The 17,068-nt window shown below is 40.1% G+C and overlaps 1 protein-coding gene across 14 annotated transcripts in view; it reads right to left on the bottom strand.

Annotated features, from left to right (window-relative positions):
- The window catches only part of EXOC6 (exocyst complex component 6), an 89,045-nt gene extending 72,473 nt beyond the window's left edge, over nucleotides 1-16,572 (bottom strand). For 6 of the 14 annotated variants that reach the window (XM_086899038.1, XM_086899031.1, XM_086899034.1 and 3 more), the window contains exon 1: nucleotides 16,306-16,503. In XM_086899038.1, the coding sequence (XP_086755164.1) occupies nucleotides 16,306-16,427 (122 nt within the window). In that variant the 5' untranslated portion in view covers nucleotides 16,428-16,503. Of the gene's footprint in view, nucleotides 1-13,980; nucleotides 14,791-16,305 lie in introns of those variants that run through there. The other 8 variants (XM_086899037.1, XM_086899043.1, XM_086899036.1 and 5 more) reach the window with 5 other exon arrangements.
- Nucleotides 16,573-17,068: the final 496 nt, after the last annotated feature.

The following is a 17,068-nucleotide window of genomic DNA, read 5'->3' as shown; positions in this document are numbered from 1 at the left end:
CCACGAAACTTTGGCAAGAAAGTTTTTTTTCTTGCAGTGAGTCTTCAGACTGGATTAAAAAAAAAGGAGAAAATGACTAATATTGGAGACAGATGATTGTATTTGATTTTGGCACCCAAAAACCCCAAACCAATACAACGTAACCACCCTAATATTCAATCTGTAGTGAGAGAACTTTAATTTGAGTGATTACTTAGCCACCAGTACAGCAAATCAGTGATAAGACAGGTACTGGTTTCTTTCCTAATTGACAGGGCAAACAGGGAACCTACAATGAACATAAGCATAGCTGAACAACTTTCCTGGTAATGTGTAGCAGCTTATCTGTCTATATTCCCTGTATATAAGCTGAGACACTTTTTTTTTTTACTCATTCCAACAACTGGATGAGTCATATTAATGCCAGTCTAAGTAAAAAGAAGATAGTGTAGAAAGTACTTGAAAAAGGAGAAAAAATTAACTAGGAGCAAACAGAGACTGATCTAAAAGAGAAGAATGTCTGAGTTCATTGGATACATTTCATTGCTTTAGGGATATTTTTACCTTGATCTTTCTTACCAGGTAGGCTGAAGGAAGAATGACAAGATGACAAGCATAAACGGATTTGAATTCAGGTCTCAAGAAATAATGAAGAAGGATTTTCAGATATGCAACCATTTTCCAATTGAAGACAATAGAATAAGTTTACTTTATACCATAAAAAAAATTCCCTCAAACTTTTACTTTCAAAACTGAAACACAATATGAAAAACGTGTATTTAATAGGCTTTATTGATGACTTTTTGTGTTTACATGAAAAAATATACTGAAGCACCAGAGGGCACCATTCTATGTACAAAAATACCAACAGTTTAGTAAGCAAAAAAGCTTATCTCCAGAGAACTAAAATTCAGTCAAAAATCATAAAACTTGACATGCCAAAAATTCCACACAACCTTTCAAAAAAATTCATATTCAAAATAATTTATCCTGAAACCATCTGGTCTATTCCATAATGACAACTCCATACACAAACATTATCACTCTAAGTGAGCATTCTAAAAGTCTTCACAAAAGGTTAGAGTCTCACTTCAAAAATATATTTCTGCTATCATTTCATACAAATATTTCTGTGCATGCAATCAGGATATATGTCCTTAAATGCCTGAGTGTAGGTGGGAGTAAAAGAGGATGAGAATTTCACCAATGAGGAGGAAAATCAAAAGTTGGAAGCGAAAAAGAAAAATTGTATAAGCCCAGAAATTAATTTAATACATTGACTGGACTAGTGGAAGGGAAGACAATGGAAGTACATATAGACTATTAAGTGTAAAAGGAAAGGAGCCCAAAATAATTCTTTGGAAGTTCAGCAAATACCCCAAATTTGCTTTTTCTCCTCCTCAAGTCCAGACTATCTTCACATCTATGGCCTCTAGACTAGAAAATTACAATAATCAGACCTAAATACAACTTCTACTGTAATCTTCTTGTTTTAGCATGGAAAAATAGATTTCAAGAATAATCAGAATGGGAACTATAGTAATTTTCTCTCATATCTATAGCAATAGCTGTAACTTTTCAAAGGAGAGAACAACTGCTCAGGAACTCAGGCTTCAGGCCGAAGAAGTGAACTTGAAGAGTTTATTTTATTAAAAATAAAACCTCCATACTTTCATAAGAAAATAGTAATTCAGAAGATAATATGAATTCCTGGTTGGTGATAACTCTCTCACTTAAAAGTCATTACTAGGACAGTCAATTAGATAAAGAAAAAAATAATACTTAAAAAATCCCATTGGAGTTTTAAAAAAAATATTATTTCTTGAAGGTTTAGGGATTGTTTTGTGTGGTCTTTTAAATGGGCAATGATTCAACCTTTAATTGCAATCCATATTCAAAAAAGATAAATGTGAGCTTATAAAGCATTATTGTAAACTTTTTGAGAGAACAATTCTCCTTCTAGTAATCATTTATAATAACAGGTTCTAGCAGCAGCAGAGGCTTTTTTAAAAGAGATCATGTATTTTAAAATAGCCAAAACACATGTCAGAAAAGAGAGAAAAAAACAGCAATCTTTTTACAGGACAACAAAACTCCTTATTAATGACTTGCCACCTTCCACTATTTTCACACCTCCCTCAATCCATCCTGTTCTGTCCCATTTCTAGGATGAATTGCAGGTTTCCCCACCCCTGCCTATATTGCCACAAAGTTTTTCATTTCCTGATTACACAAGACATATGAAGCAATTAAAAACTGTGTGTACACATTCCTTTCAGGATACTGATAACCACTCAGAAAGTGCCAATCAGTTACAGCTCCATGAATGCTGTGACAATGACAGGAATTACACGTATCTGTACAACAGCTGTATGAGTTTAACATGGAATGTAAGTCTGACCATGCAACTTTTGACCTTCAACGGAAGCAAGAGAAAAAGATTAATCTGTAGAGCTTCAAATTAAGCACCACAGGGGAAAAAAAATTACTGATTACTTTGATCAATTAAATAAAGGCACAAAAAAAACCCCAAAACCAAACATGCACTTTTTATTCAATTTTTCAAAGTAATACTTAAAACACACACACAAATAAACCAACTCTCAAATGAAGAAACTGTGCTTATGGATAATAATGTTTTTAGAATTCATATCTTGCTACCAATGCCAATTTTGTCCTGATGCTAGAGATGTTCTCAACTAGTTTCTATACACACATTGCAAGAAGTGACCCCCCCAGATGCTCTCCTTATTTCTCCTTTCCTTGAAAAAAAAAATCCCAAAATGAAACAGCAACACAGAGCTATATTAAATAAAATTTTAAAATAAATTAATATTTACAATTCAAATTTGCATGGAGTTTAGTGGGAGTTTAGTGCAAGCATAAAACACTGAAAATACAAATTAAGATTCTGCCCTTAAAGCAGCCCTGTCACACTGTGACTATAACCATGGCATCCCTAGCCATGATACTGTATCACACACTCCATTTGAGCTGCAATTTCACAGGAAACACTGCAGAAACTTCCTTTGTCCTACAATATACAAAGGTATTTTCTGTTTACACAAGCTGCAAACTTTGTAGGGATTTTTCCATGGAGTAATTTCATATAGGTGGCTGCATACACCCTAAAAAGCTTTATAAAATAACATCCAGGTGTTTCCTGTAATTCAATTGCAGTTATGGTAATAAGCACATTTCTTAAAACCTAAGCAGCCTTTCTGTGCCAGATGCTACCTATGTTCCAGTTCTGCCATTCTGACTCATAATTGCATCTCATCACTCTATTTAAAAGCTCACATTTATATGCCAGAACAACAAAGAATACAGCTACTGCCTATTCAGAGAAAAGATTTTATTAATCTTAGTTTAGCTGTTATGCTTTGCTTGCCTGGTTTTCCTGGATGTGCAATTTCTGTGAATTGTTCTCACTAATAGTATCCTGTTTCTATGAGCAGGAAAGGGCTGAGTACAGTTTGTTAGTTAACATTACTTCCTATAAGCAGGGTCCTTGTTCTGTAGTAGTGGCACTAGAGCAGTCATTGTTCATGCTGGATAAGCTGTGGATCACTCTGATGGCTGTTAATGGACATCCTCTGCAGCGAAACATGAACTGATAATCAGTACACCCAGATTTGCAATAGACTTCCTCCTTCCTGTTTTTACACTGCTGACCAAGGAGATGCCTCTTCCTGCTAAGCCTTTGTGCGACTCACTGATGTATGAAGCAAGAAACTGAAAAACAAGTGCGGTGCTACCACTTTTTTTCTTAACTTTATGTTGTAATAGTAGATAAAAAGGCAGCAAAGGAAACGGCAGCTTTGCTCGCTTTGGTACTGGCTATCGCCACGGAATGAAGTGCCAAGTTTGGCCATCTGTTTCATATACCTAAATGGATACAAGTGGATGTAGTTGGAACCTATGTCATTCCATAGAATATAAAGTAGGAAACAGAAGTCTATATAGCACTGTTTTTATCTTCCCTTAATATTTCCAGAGACTGTTTGTTACATAAACTGCTATATTTTAGGAGCAATGGATTCATCTGTAAACTGAATTGTGAGCTTCTAAGTTCTTCTAAAATATTTGATGAGATTACTATTACACCAGAAATAATTAGGCATCTATTACAACCTCTAGCCAAGCTGTCAACTTTATCTAGAGCACTTGAGACATAATCTTCAAGATAAATACACACAATTGCTTTGGAAGAAAACAAATTTCATAATTCAACAATCTCATATGTCTCTTCACAAGACATATGAAATAGAACAGAACATTTAATGTCAGAAATGTGTAAGTCACTTATTTCAATAGACTTTGAATATCAACACTACACATATGTAAATGCATTATTTCAGAAATATAAGAAGTTCCAGATAAAGTAAAATCCGTAGTAATTAAAGTTTCAAAACCAATTAGATTAAGAATGTATTCTACTCAACACAGATTAAACCAGACAATTCTTCACTGCATCACACTCCTCTGCAAACATATAATCAAAGCATGTATTTTACAATGATTTTATATTGTTCATTTTTGTTAACTTTATGAGCTCACAAAGCCTATACATAAAAAACCATCATGTATTTAATTCATGTAAAACAACAGCCTGTGTTGTATATTATTTGCATATCTCCTGGGATCACTTAAGAAAATAAAACATGACTTCTAAAAAGAGCCTGTTTTCAATTCAGAAGCTGAACTGAAACTCAGTGTTTGTCTCAGTTAGGAAGCCATTAAGAGTGTTGATGCGACTGACTAACTCCAGTTCTCTACCTGCCTGATAAACAAAGAAAATCTCTTCATTTCTTTGCAGCTTCCTAAGTTTATGAAACACACCAGAACGAATATACAGTAAAAACCACTATCTACTATGTTACTTTTATGTTGAAAACAAAACTTGTAAGAAAACATTGCTTCCATGAACAAAATGGGGTAAAAAAATCCTTCAAAGTCACTCTGCGTCTAAGGAAGTGTGTGAACTGTGAAAGTCCCAAAACTTGATAGTTTCAATATTTCCTTTTGAAGCTGAAATGTCTCAAAAGTATCCCCCAGCATATATGACAGTATATGCTTTATAAATTTTGTATTACTCTGATTCACAGGAGAATTGCAAGTTACTTCAATTTTACAGGCAAATTACTTTCCCTGAGACACAGTGAAAATCCCACTCACACTATTAGAACTGAACATTTTTCTCATGCTACATAAAAAAAAAATCCTCAGTGTATTTTAGGTCTTCTCTGTCCAATCCAACGTCTTTCCATCAAGGCTGATGCACTCTAAAATCTGTTTCCTTCCTTCTTAATACCTCCTTCAGTGATTAAGTTCTCTACTAGTTTGCTATTACTGGCAAAGGTTGAGGGAAGAGCTTCAGCCAGGCTCCAGGAGAGATCATTAACTCCTTCCTGCACAGGACCCAGTTTGTCAGTACAGACAGTTCCATAGTAGACATGTACAAGATGAGAAAGAGATGCATTCATCAAGCTGAACCTCAAATTGAACTGTTATTGTTATATCAAGCTCTGTGGTGACAGGGATTAGGTTTGGGCATTTCAACCATCACCGGAAAATAGCCAGAAAGACTAGCCACAGCTAGATTTTACAACTAGCCACAGCAAGCCCTTCAGCAAGATAAAATCTCATGTGATTACTTGATGCTGATGAAAAGCTAGGTCTGTATTTTTGAATGAGTTAGCACTTAATAGTTTGCTATAACCCATAAAAATAGCTTCCTATTTGCAAATCCTTTTCTGGCATTATCTTAAAGACATATAAATCCTCTTCAATTTGAATGAGCTCATTTTAGTAGTATAATACATAAAATGCAGCATGCCAAACTTGCAAATACACCAGCTCTTACCAGTCAAAACCAGACTTATATTTAACTTATGCTAAGGCTCCTCAGGTAGGTGTCTGTATTGAAGAAATTGCAAAGACTCAGAGCAATGGTTCAGTCACACACAAAGCAAGCTGGGGCACAGGCTACACAGCTGGCTTTCCAAAAAAATCCGCAAGGAAGTAAGCACCCATGTGACTGGCATTTGTGAAGGACGTAAAATTATCCACTCCTATGCACATAGCAGGTCCAAAATCTGGGTCAGCAGACAGTGAATAAAATAATCTTGAGGAACAAGTCAATGAAGAGATGACAGGAATAAGAACTGGCTTCTCTGAGTTTAACTGATATAAGAGTACACGACCATAAGCTGTTCATATGAAGAGAAGGCTTTATTTAAATGACACAAACTGCATGAAACATTTAGTAAGTACACTATTCTGATGATGACGTATCAGATGATTGCCCTATTTTAAAAGCATTAATGTATTTTGAAACTTGTTTCCTAAACACTGGGACAGTTTCAAGCTCTTTGGTAATGCTTGTGAAATTGCAGAGAGCTATTTCAGAACAATTCACACAGGTTACTAGCTAGGTTAAAGCTTCACTTGGCAGTTGCCCGTTTGGAAATTACTGCAAGAACTGAGTCAGAAGCTGATGCGTGAACAGTTAAAAGATCAAGATAACCTGATTTGCAGACACATACTTCATGACAAACTTAATCAGCATTGAACCTTATGATTTTTTCATAAAAAAAACAAAAACATGCAGTACAGATATGATTACCTGCAAACAGTTTTAGGCTTTAAAAAACTTCAGAAATAATATGTTGGAACTTGCAGCAATTCTAGTGATTTCTTCTAAAATACTTTTGGTACCAATGGCAAATCTGACCAGGCTAAAGAAAAATCAGAATGGCAGTTCTGCTGCTGAATGCCAGATTAATCAGTCTGTGCCCTTTTGACTCTATATAATGGACTAGCAATAAAAAAAAATATTGTCCCTTCATAGCAATATACATCACATAGACAGTTGCTTTATCTGACTGTTGTCTTTCAACTTAAATACTTGGAATACCATCAAATCCTGCACCAAGTAACAAAATCTGCAACTGACACTACAAGCAATCCTCTAGTATTTTAGGATACACTGGTTCACACTGAGCAGGCCACTCTCCTTACTCCATAACAACCCAGTTACAAAACAGAAGTTAGCTATTACAATAAAGATAAGCTGATATATGTGCTGATTTGGACTGAGGTGGAGTTAATTTTCTTCACAGTGGCTGGTATGGGGCTGTGTTTTGGATTTGTGCTGCACACAGGGCTGATAATACAGAGATGCTGTCATTGCTGGGCAGGGCTCACACAGAGCCAAGGCCTTTTCGTGCTGCCACACTGGTGAGGAGGCTGGGGGGAGACACAGCCAGGACAGGTGACCCCAAGTGACCAAAGGGCTATTCTAGGCCCAATGGCATCATGCTCAGCACATAAAGTGGGGGAACAAGGAGGAAGTGAAGAGACATTTGGAGTGATGGCATTTTGCCACAACAACCCCCTGCAGTGCTACAGGCTGGGGACAGCGTGGCTGGACAGTGCCCAGGCAGAAAGGGACCTGGGGGTACTGGTGACAGCCCGCTGGACATGAGCCAGCATTGTGGCATGGGGGCCAAGAAGGCCAAAGGCATCCAGGCCTGGATCAGGAATGGTGTGGCCAGCAGGACCTGGGAGGTCATTCTTCCCCTGTACTCAGCACTGGTGAGGGTGAGCGTGCATCTGGAGTGCTGTGTCCAATTCTGGGCCCCTCAGTTTAAGAAGGAAGGACATTGAGACACTTGAGCACATCCAGAGGAGGGCAACAAGGCTGGTGAGGGGCTTGGAATGACTGAGGGCACTGGGGTTGTTTAGCCTGGTGAAAAGGAGGCTCAAAGGTGACTTTATCACTCTCTGCAACTCCCTGAAAGGAGGTTGTAGCCAGGTGGGGGTTGGTCTCCTCTCCCTCAGGCAACAACTGACAGAAGGAGAGGACACAGTCTTAAGCTGTGCCAGGGGAAGTTTAGGTTAGAGATCAGGAAAAAATTCTTCACTGAAAGAGTGACTGGGCACTGGAATCGTCTGTCCAGGGAGGTGGTGGAGTCACTGTCCCTGGAGGTGCTTAAACAAAAGACTGGATGTGGCACCCTAGTGCCATGGTTTAGTCGATGAGGTGTTAGGTCATAGGTTGGACTCAATGATCTCAAAGGTCCTTTTCAATCTAGTTCATTCTGTGATTCTGTTTTCCAAAGTAACTACTACTTGTGATGGGGTCCTGCTGTCCTGGACATGGCTGAACACCTGTCTGTGCATGGGATGCAGTGAATTCATTCCTTGCTTTGCTTGTGTGTGCTTCCCTTATTAAACTGTTTTGATCCCAACCCACAAGTTTTCCAGCCTCTATCCTTCTGATTCTCTCCCCCATGCTGCAGATAGGAGAATGAGTGAGCACCTAAGTGAGCTTGGCTGCTGGCTGGGGCTAAACCACAATAATATACATGAAAGTACAGACCTGATCCAAGAGACCACAGCTATCACACAAGGTATTTCCAGTTCTTAGGGACTACTTTGTAACTTCTGTTTGAAACAGAACCAGGAATGAAACACATTAACTTGAAAATTGAGAAAGGCTTGAAGACAATAATAAATTGAATACAACTGAATACAATTCTCAAACAATTCTGAATACAAACTGAAAACAATTGAATAATAAATTGAAGACAACAATAATAAAAATAGGGTCTACTGATTTTCAAACCAATAGCTTACAGTTCTGTAAAAGATTATCATACTATCTGAAATCAAAATAGATGATCAAACCATTAAAATTCTGATCTAAAGCACTGGCTGATGATCTCAGAGTCCTCTTACATCTGCTCTGTATTTAAAACAAGACTAAGCTATAGACAAAAATGATAATTGCTGGCTCATGCTCCAAAACCAAAATAAATAAAAACACAGAAAAATTACATTAGACAATCCTACCAGACAAGTAAGACCACAGGAGAAAAATGAAGGCAACCACATCTTGTTATTGGATAACCACATCACAAATCCCAACAGACCATAGGCAGAAAAAGTATTTCCCTGCCTGCAATTGTGTTAGTGCTGTAAAATCTTGAGATTTCATTCATACTGCCTATGTTACCACTTATGAACTGGTGTGCTGAAGACACAGAATCACATACCTAAATCATGCCTGCTGGTAACTGTAATATACACTTTTACTGAAAGTGTATGAAGTGTTATGAAGTTACATAACATTTAGGCACTTCGGTCATTTTGCTTTGGACAGGCCCCCTCAATGAATACAAGAATATCTCCAAAATACATAATGCAGACCCCCGCCTGGGCAAAGCACCTGAAGTAGCCAAGTGTACCACAACATGGTAAAAGCAGCAGAATTAGACTCTAACTCTGAATTTTCTTAGAGACCGTGCTCAGTACAAGACAAAATAGTCTTATTTTTCTAATGTTGCCTTACCAAAATGTAGCTTTTACCTTTAGCTTTTCTGCAGCACAAGGACAGAAGTTAAGAATGAACAGCTATCAATTGGTTCTAACACTTCAGCCAAACTCATTTATGACGTCCGACCTCCAAACTCTGTTTAACCTAAATGACAAAAATGCAGCACTACACAGAAATGATTCTGCTTTGCAGTCTCAGCTCAGTGCTGCTTTTACCAGTGCAATGCAGTCCTAGATCAGTGGAAGGTGACTGCAGCATACTGCAGCATCAAACAGAAATGCATCAACTGAACGGTGCTTCTGGGTGTGATTGCTGCAGCCAGAGACAACAGGACAGCGAAATGTCTTCACAGGAGGCTCTCTCACAACTTTGCAAAGAAGTTTCATGGCCAGCACAACTTAGAGCAACCTAGAAGATGCTCTAACATCTACCAGGCAACAGCTTGGTGATGACAGATTTCAGGAAGAGGGAATTTGATTAAAAGCATTTTTTACACTGACTTCTGAGGAGCACTTTCCAAGCTGTGATTGTGGGTTAAAGCTACAGAGCACATTCCACTTACAGATACATCAATAGACAAAGCACCTCCTTATCAAACCCACCTTAGCAACAAAATTTCCATTATCAAATCCCCCACAGTTTTTATATTTAATTTTACTTTTGTATTTTTGTTCAGTCAACAGATTGTGGGCATGGAGGTACTTCCCTGACAGGCTGTGTATGGGAATCACAGAACACTGCAGACTTAGCGACACAAAGCTCGCAAGATGAAGTGTTTAGAGAAAGTCTACCATACGCTTATGAAATATATTGCCAAGCTAGAATTTAAGAGTCAATTAATTTATTTTTAAAAAAAAAAGTTTTGAAATACTACATATTACTAAAGACTCAAAGATTCTCGTATCTATAGTACACAGGGCACTAACAGAACAACTTCTACTCCGTTGAGTTCCACTTTGACCTTTTTCAACCAATCATAAACTAATCATCAAATAAGGTCAATTATTTTCTTCTGAGGAGAATTTGTCTTACTAGCTACCACAGCATGTCCAACTGACTGTTCAAGAAGTGTTAAGACAGAGTTCAGTGAGGGCCTTAAGTTTTTTGTTATTCACTTTCTGATTTTTCTGTTGGTGTTATTGACAGGATTATGGGAATTTCCTTTCTTTTTTGTCTTCTTCCATTTCCTTTCTAAAGATTAGAAATGTGATAGCTCTCTCTGAGAGAAGCTCAAAAGTACGTATGCAACATGAATTATATGATATTAACATGTTATATAAAAAGGTGAGAGTGATGAGCCTTTAACAAGTTTTGTCATTAATCTCATTTTGTTATCCATTAAAGCCAAAAAGATGCTGATAAAAGCTTCACAGAGTCTGATGAAAAAAAAAAAATTAATCCCAGCTTGCTATATACATAGTCTGCCTATTTAATGAAAAGCATGTTGGCTTAAGTCTCATTTATAATGATTCAGCACGTGCTACTGGATGTAGAGATGCAAGTAAAATAGCAGCAAATTTAAATCAATAAATCTATCCAGTTAAAATCTAAAAAAAAAAATTATTTAATCCAATAAAATGTCTTAATTTCTTGAAATGCAGAGCACTCTTTAGGAGCTAACTCTTCTAAACAGTAAATAATCCCAACTGCACTATCTGTGTGTTGATTCCTCCAATAAAGGACCTGCATTTCAAATTCCTCTTTATGGGTAGATCTCAGCAGTAGAAAATCACCTGCAGGATCAGTCTGTATGTTGTTCCTTACCTGCAAATTATACACAAAACCATTATATATCAATAAATGCTATTATTTTTTATATCATAAGACCAAGTGCTGCCACTCTTGTAGCAGGGTAGGAAACAGCACCCTGGCAGGGACAGCTATAACCAACCAGCAAGCAAAACACTAAAGAAAAACGGGAGCAAAAACGTGTTTCCTTGAAATCTACATAAGGCCCACAAGAAAAAAAGTACACTTCCTTTGTGAAGCATGGATGCCCTAGGAAAACATTAATATCTTGATATTAACAATTAAGGATAAGTCAGATCTTGCACATCATACAATATTCAGCATTTAATATTACCTCATGCCACTTATCTGAACCATTCACCTCAAGTCCCTTCTTTTGTTCTGCTATTTAATTAGGTATGTTGGTACTTTATCTCATGTGGCATGATTACCAGCATTACAAACCAGAGACTAAAAAATATTCCATTTCACATAATGAAATTAATGTAATCTCAGTCATTACGTGAGACAACTGGCTTCAATAGCTTCTGTGACTGGAAATCAATGGATCACTTCATGTTGTAGCCTTATGCAACTGGACATAGAATTACTCAACTCATTTCTTTGATTTATATTGTTTAGCAAGCAAAACCTAGATCTCATGCAGAAAATAATGCTCCATTTTACACTTATGCTTCTTTCATTGAAATAGATCTTGTAATTTGATGGGAGATTTCAGATTTTTCAGTTTCACACAGCAATTCAGAAATTGTAACAGAGCTGAGCAGACAGCTCAAGTTTTGATGTTAAACACTGCTGCTCTTAGGGAGTAGAAGCATATTTCTGTGGTGTTCACTGGACTTCTTTCAAAACACTCAGCCAGGTGTTTTCACCTCACTTTTTTTTATTTGTAATTGAACACTAGAGGTCAAATCAGACCAACATGAAGTTTTTCCCTAAAAATACTAAGGTATTTTTAGGGAAAGGTAGCAATGCAAAATTCCCTTACTGGAAAGTCAGTGATAGGACAGGAACATGCAAAAAAATAAGAAATTAAATTTTACTCTTTATAAAAACATCAACACAATTTAAATATTTAATATGGATAAAAGGTTCATATAGTCCCTTCCCCATCCACATCTGTGGATACCTTCTGCTGCTGCATAGCCTAATATTCTGTTTGTCCTTTCTACAGGTTACTCTGATACAAGCCTTATACTGAAGATGGTGGTGAAACTGCAATTATATTTAATATTTTGTTGTATTTTTTTGCAGGCATCAGCTTCAACCTGCCTGGGCTTGTTAAGTGAAACATGGTGAAACTGCCTCCAGGGACAACTCAAGTCTGAAAGCATCCCAGTTACTTTCTCTCAGCCTAAGCTCACAGACTATCACAGGTGAGGCACCTTGTGGTGCTCAGCTTCAGCATCTCCACACTGTATTCCCAACAGCAGCTGTGTTTAAGGAACATGAGGGGACATCAGAGTGCAGTTTGCTCCAAGCTGACCTCCAAGACCTCCAGACTGAGCCAGCAAGCAGTTCATCTGTGATGTCTAGGCGGCCCCAGCACACTCCCTGGGGCTCTCAGGATTGATTAGCCCCAGCCTCACACAAATGCCCAGACTGCCACCTCTCACACAGCTTTGGAGGATCCACTGTAGGCACAAAATCAACTGCTGTGATGTGCAAAATGACCCATCTGGCATGCAACAGAAAATTCTCTTCCACCAGTTCTCAAGACTGGGTTCCTCATCGATGTAGTTCACGCTCACCCTTTCCCAGCCCTGTCCACACTCTCCTGCAGGCACCATTCCCACTGCAGGAAAAGCCAGCAGCACCTTGCTTGTTGCTTTGCAGCATGCTGCCACACAAACTGCCTTTTCCAGTTTTCTGCACACAAGCTCACTGTATCTTCTCAAAGAAATAACATTCATATTCACAGTTCTCTCCCCTCCCCCCCACCCCCCAGTCTGTCTAGTGCCTATGCTTTTTTACATCTTTCAGACATCTTTAATCGGGGAAGCACCAGCATAGCCCCATGATGAAGCTCCTCTTTCCCCTGCGTTTCTTCTACAACCCAATAAGGCCCTGCCCTTATCTCCCCCGCTCTAAGTGAAAGGCACTTCCACGTTCACCTCTAACAGGAAAGGTTATGCAAAACCTTTTCTTTAACATCCAGGCTAAGCCGTTTGTCAGTATGCGGAACTGGAGGAAAAAGACAGAAAACTAAACCATTGAAGTCATGCCGTACCAGAAACACAGTCACATTTCCAAGGAAACTGACCAGGGTAGTAGGTTTCAGACCGCATCATCAGAGGTTGCACAGTGGAGCACTGCAACACCCACCCACGATACGGTTTCGGCCCCGTTTTCAGCACAGACCCGGGGGCACCGGCACACCCAGGGAGCTGACTCGTGTCCCAGTGCGGGCAGCAAAGGCCGGCACTCGGTTACGGCGGGCGCCCCAAGCCCGGCCACCCGCGCCGGCCCCGTCCCGAGGCCGTACGCCAGCCCCGCCGGAGCCGGGCCATGCCCGGCTGCTTCCCCGGTAGACAATGCCAGGGAGCGGCCAGCCCGGAGCAGGGCCACGGCCGCCGTCTCCGCTCGGCCCCGCTTCCCTGTCAGCGCCCCGGCAAGGCGTGACAGCCCCGCTCCCTGACGGCGCAGCACCGGCCCCTTCCCCCCGCCCCGCAGCGCCCGGGACAGGGGACAGCGATCGAGCCCCCAGGAAGCGGCAGCGGGGGCTGCGCGTTCCCTCCGCGGCCGGCGCGGCCGCTCCCGCCGGCGGCGCTGCGGGCGGCCCCGCGCCGTCCCTGGGGAGCAGCTGTCAGAAAGCGCGGCCCGGCCGCACCGCGGCTCCCCGGGCCGGCGGGCGGGCAGGGCAGGGGAGCTCCGTCCGCTGGCGGCGCCGCGGTCCCCGCGCCCCACACCTCAGGGTGGGTCCCACGCAGGCCGTGTCGGTGCTCTCGATCTCCTGCAGGATCCGATCATGCTCCGGGAGGCTCTCCGCCATCTTGGATGGGAGGGACCCGGCGGCCGCGCCGCTGCGGGAGGCGCCGAGGGAGGAGCGGCGTCGGAGCCAGGCGGGGGCCGGCGGGGAGGGTTTTCCTGGGGCACGGGGCGGCGGGTCCCTCCCAGGGCCAGGGCCAGGTGAGGGGGCGCAGGTCGCGCCGGGCCGCGCCCCTCGGGTTCGCACCAGCTCGGCGGTGCTCTGCTGCCCTTGTCAGGCTCAGGGCTGGGCCGGGGACGCCCGGGGAGCCCGGCAAAGCCCCTCCGTCCCCACGGCATCTCCGGGCGCTGGTGTCCGGCAGAGACCACGGGCAGCTGTGTTTGGCCGGCGGCAGCCGCTGCGGCCCGCTCATCGCACTGTGGCAAAAGGGACGCGCAGAATGCGGCCCCTTGTCCTGGCCGGAGCAGCTGCCCGCCCCGGTGCGCCGCGCTGCACGGACGGCCTGAAGGCTTATAGGGTTCGACACGGCCTTTCCCACTGAGCTAGTTCTGACCTAGTTCTGGTTTGTTTCATGGTGTGGTCTTCTTCTACTGCTACTACTACTACTACTACTATTATTATTATTATTATTATTATTATTATTATTATTATTATTATTATTATTATTATTATTGTTGTTGTTGTTGTTGTTGTTGTTATTATTATTTTGTTTGTTTGTTTGTTTGTTTGCTTGCTTTGATTCAGCCGCACACGCGGGCCGTGCCCGTCCCGGCAGGGAGGCACCGACCCCAGAGGCGGAGAATCCGCGGGGGTTTTCTGCATTCAGGTTATGTCACTGACTTCATTCCTTCCATTCTTTACGTGATAGAAACTTGGGGGTCGGGGTAAAAATAGAACAAAAACAAGCCAAAACAAAAAAGTGCACCTTTACGCGCAGTGGCTTTGCTGTGTGTTCACTAGAAACTGACATAATGTTTCCAAGTGCTTTGTACCGCAAAGCTTCGTGTGTCAGTGAAGGAGCAATAACCTATTTTCTATTTAAATTTTACACTCTGTGGCTAGGGATTAAGTAATCCTTGGGTTTTGCATGCTCAGGAGACAGGATGCACCTGCTTTCGGGGCAAAGTTATCTTTCTGCACACAAGCGGTTTTCGTGTAAAGAAATAGGCCAGATATGTAAAACTTAAGGTGATGTGTAGCTACTTTTTCCAGTAAGGAGCTGACAGCATTTGACAAATGTGAATGCATCAAGGTCTACAATTGCATTTGGCATCCTTCCAGTTACTGTTAATGAGCTCATCATCTCTCTTGCCCTGCTACAACTACACCTGTACATGAGTTAATAAATGGCACTGAAGAAGGTGCACATCTTGTCTATGCTTGTGCCTTTATCATATTCAGTGTTGATTCAGATAAATTTATTGATGACACCTACTAAATCAGCAAGGACTATTGCAAATGTTGACAAGTAGTTACAAAGTACCTGATGAAAGAAAAAAAAAAAAAAAGGAAAAATCCTACCACTTGTATTTCCTTCAAAAAATCACTCAAATGCAATAACAATCTTCCCACATTCCTTTTTCTTCCCATCACCAAAATACTGAAGTTATAGACTGACACATTTTTCAGGGTAAATTTAATTTTCTTTTTTTAGCCTGATCGTTACTGCAACCTGACGCTTATGGTACCAGGCTATTTTTAAAACTCTTCTAAAAATACTGACAATATACCTAGACAAATTAAATTGCAATCTTATATGTATTGCTGTTTTTAAGAACAAATATGCAGAGGAATTTTTTTGGTTGCACTTTTACCATTAGACAGTTTTCGTAAGCTACAAATGACAAAAAATTTTAAATACTTAGATATTTAAAAATATCAACAGTAAAACCTTAAGTAGTTGTCTCCTTGGTGATTAAAACAAAAGTTGCATTTCTTAAAAATTTAAGAATAAGAAGCAGTTAATTCTTTAAAAATGTTGCTGTTAACTTTAAACTAAAAACACTGCTGCACAAAAGAGAAAATTTCCCCTTGTTTTCATTTTTAAGATCACTTTCTTTTTTCACAAATCTGCAGCCAGCCATCAGAAACAGATTTTGTCCTGGTGAAAAGAAAGAGCAGAATAGGTGACCTTGGTTTGTATTTTTACATTTAGGGCCAATTACATTGAAATTAAACTCAGCTCTCCTGTAGGCTTCATAATCCAGAAAACAAAGTTTCTAATATATTGTGCTGACTGAAAGAACAGCTATAGGATGGAACACATCCAACATGAAGAGTATAATATTATTAGAAAGAAGCATACCTTAGGGTGGTTCCAAGAAGCAGCTCAAAGGACTGGATCTCAGCAAGGGCATTTTCATATATCTGATCTTTATTTTCTTCTAGATACAATTCTGAGAGATTTGACTTGCTTTTCCTTGCCATAGAGTAGCATAAAACTAATCTAACTTTAGGAGACGACTTTTATTCTGATTATTATAGTTGACTAAGTGACTCTGTAGTCAGCAAAACCAGGCATAAAAAAAAAGGATCCTGTGCTAACCTCGTGACTCCTGAGGACTTTGTGTCCAAGAATGGTGCACAGCTGCTCTTTTCCTGTCTGCTGCTAACATTTGCCTCGTATGCACTACCCAGGCCTGCGGTCTTTTTTGTGCATGTGTCCAATTTATATTTGTCTTAACAACAGGTTTTCTGCCAAAATAATATTTTTCCATCCTTGAAATAAATATTAAACCTGAAATTTAGCCATTTTGAAAATGTAACTTTAAAGGAATTTCAGACACTAGATATCAATGCTTAATTTCTCTGTTAAATTTTATGAGATTAAAATTTTTTTTAAAAAATTTCCATTTTCCTTTTGCTGTATAAAAAGCTTGCACACAAGGACTTAGCTAGATTTATGGAAAAGGTTTATGGATCTCCTAAAGCAGATTAGAAAAACTGAGAAATATTTATGTTCTCATCATTTTCCTTTTCAGCATTAGTAGTTGAACTTATAATAACAAATAACAAATAATATAATAACAAATGGCAAAAAATGCTCTGTGATAACTGTGGAGTTTATA

Source organism: Cyanistes caeruleus, chromosome 8 (genome assembly GCF_971803275.1).
Source record: "Cyanistes caeruleus chromosome 8, bCyaCae1.hap1.1, whole genome shotgun sequence".
Lineage (NCBI taxonomy): Eukaryota > Metazoa > Chordata > Aves > Passeriformes > Paridae > Cyanistes > Cyanistes caeruleus.
This window is presented reverse-complemented; position numbering and strand designations above follow the sequence as displayed.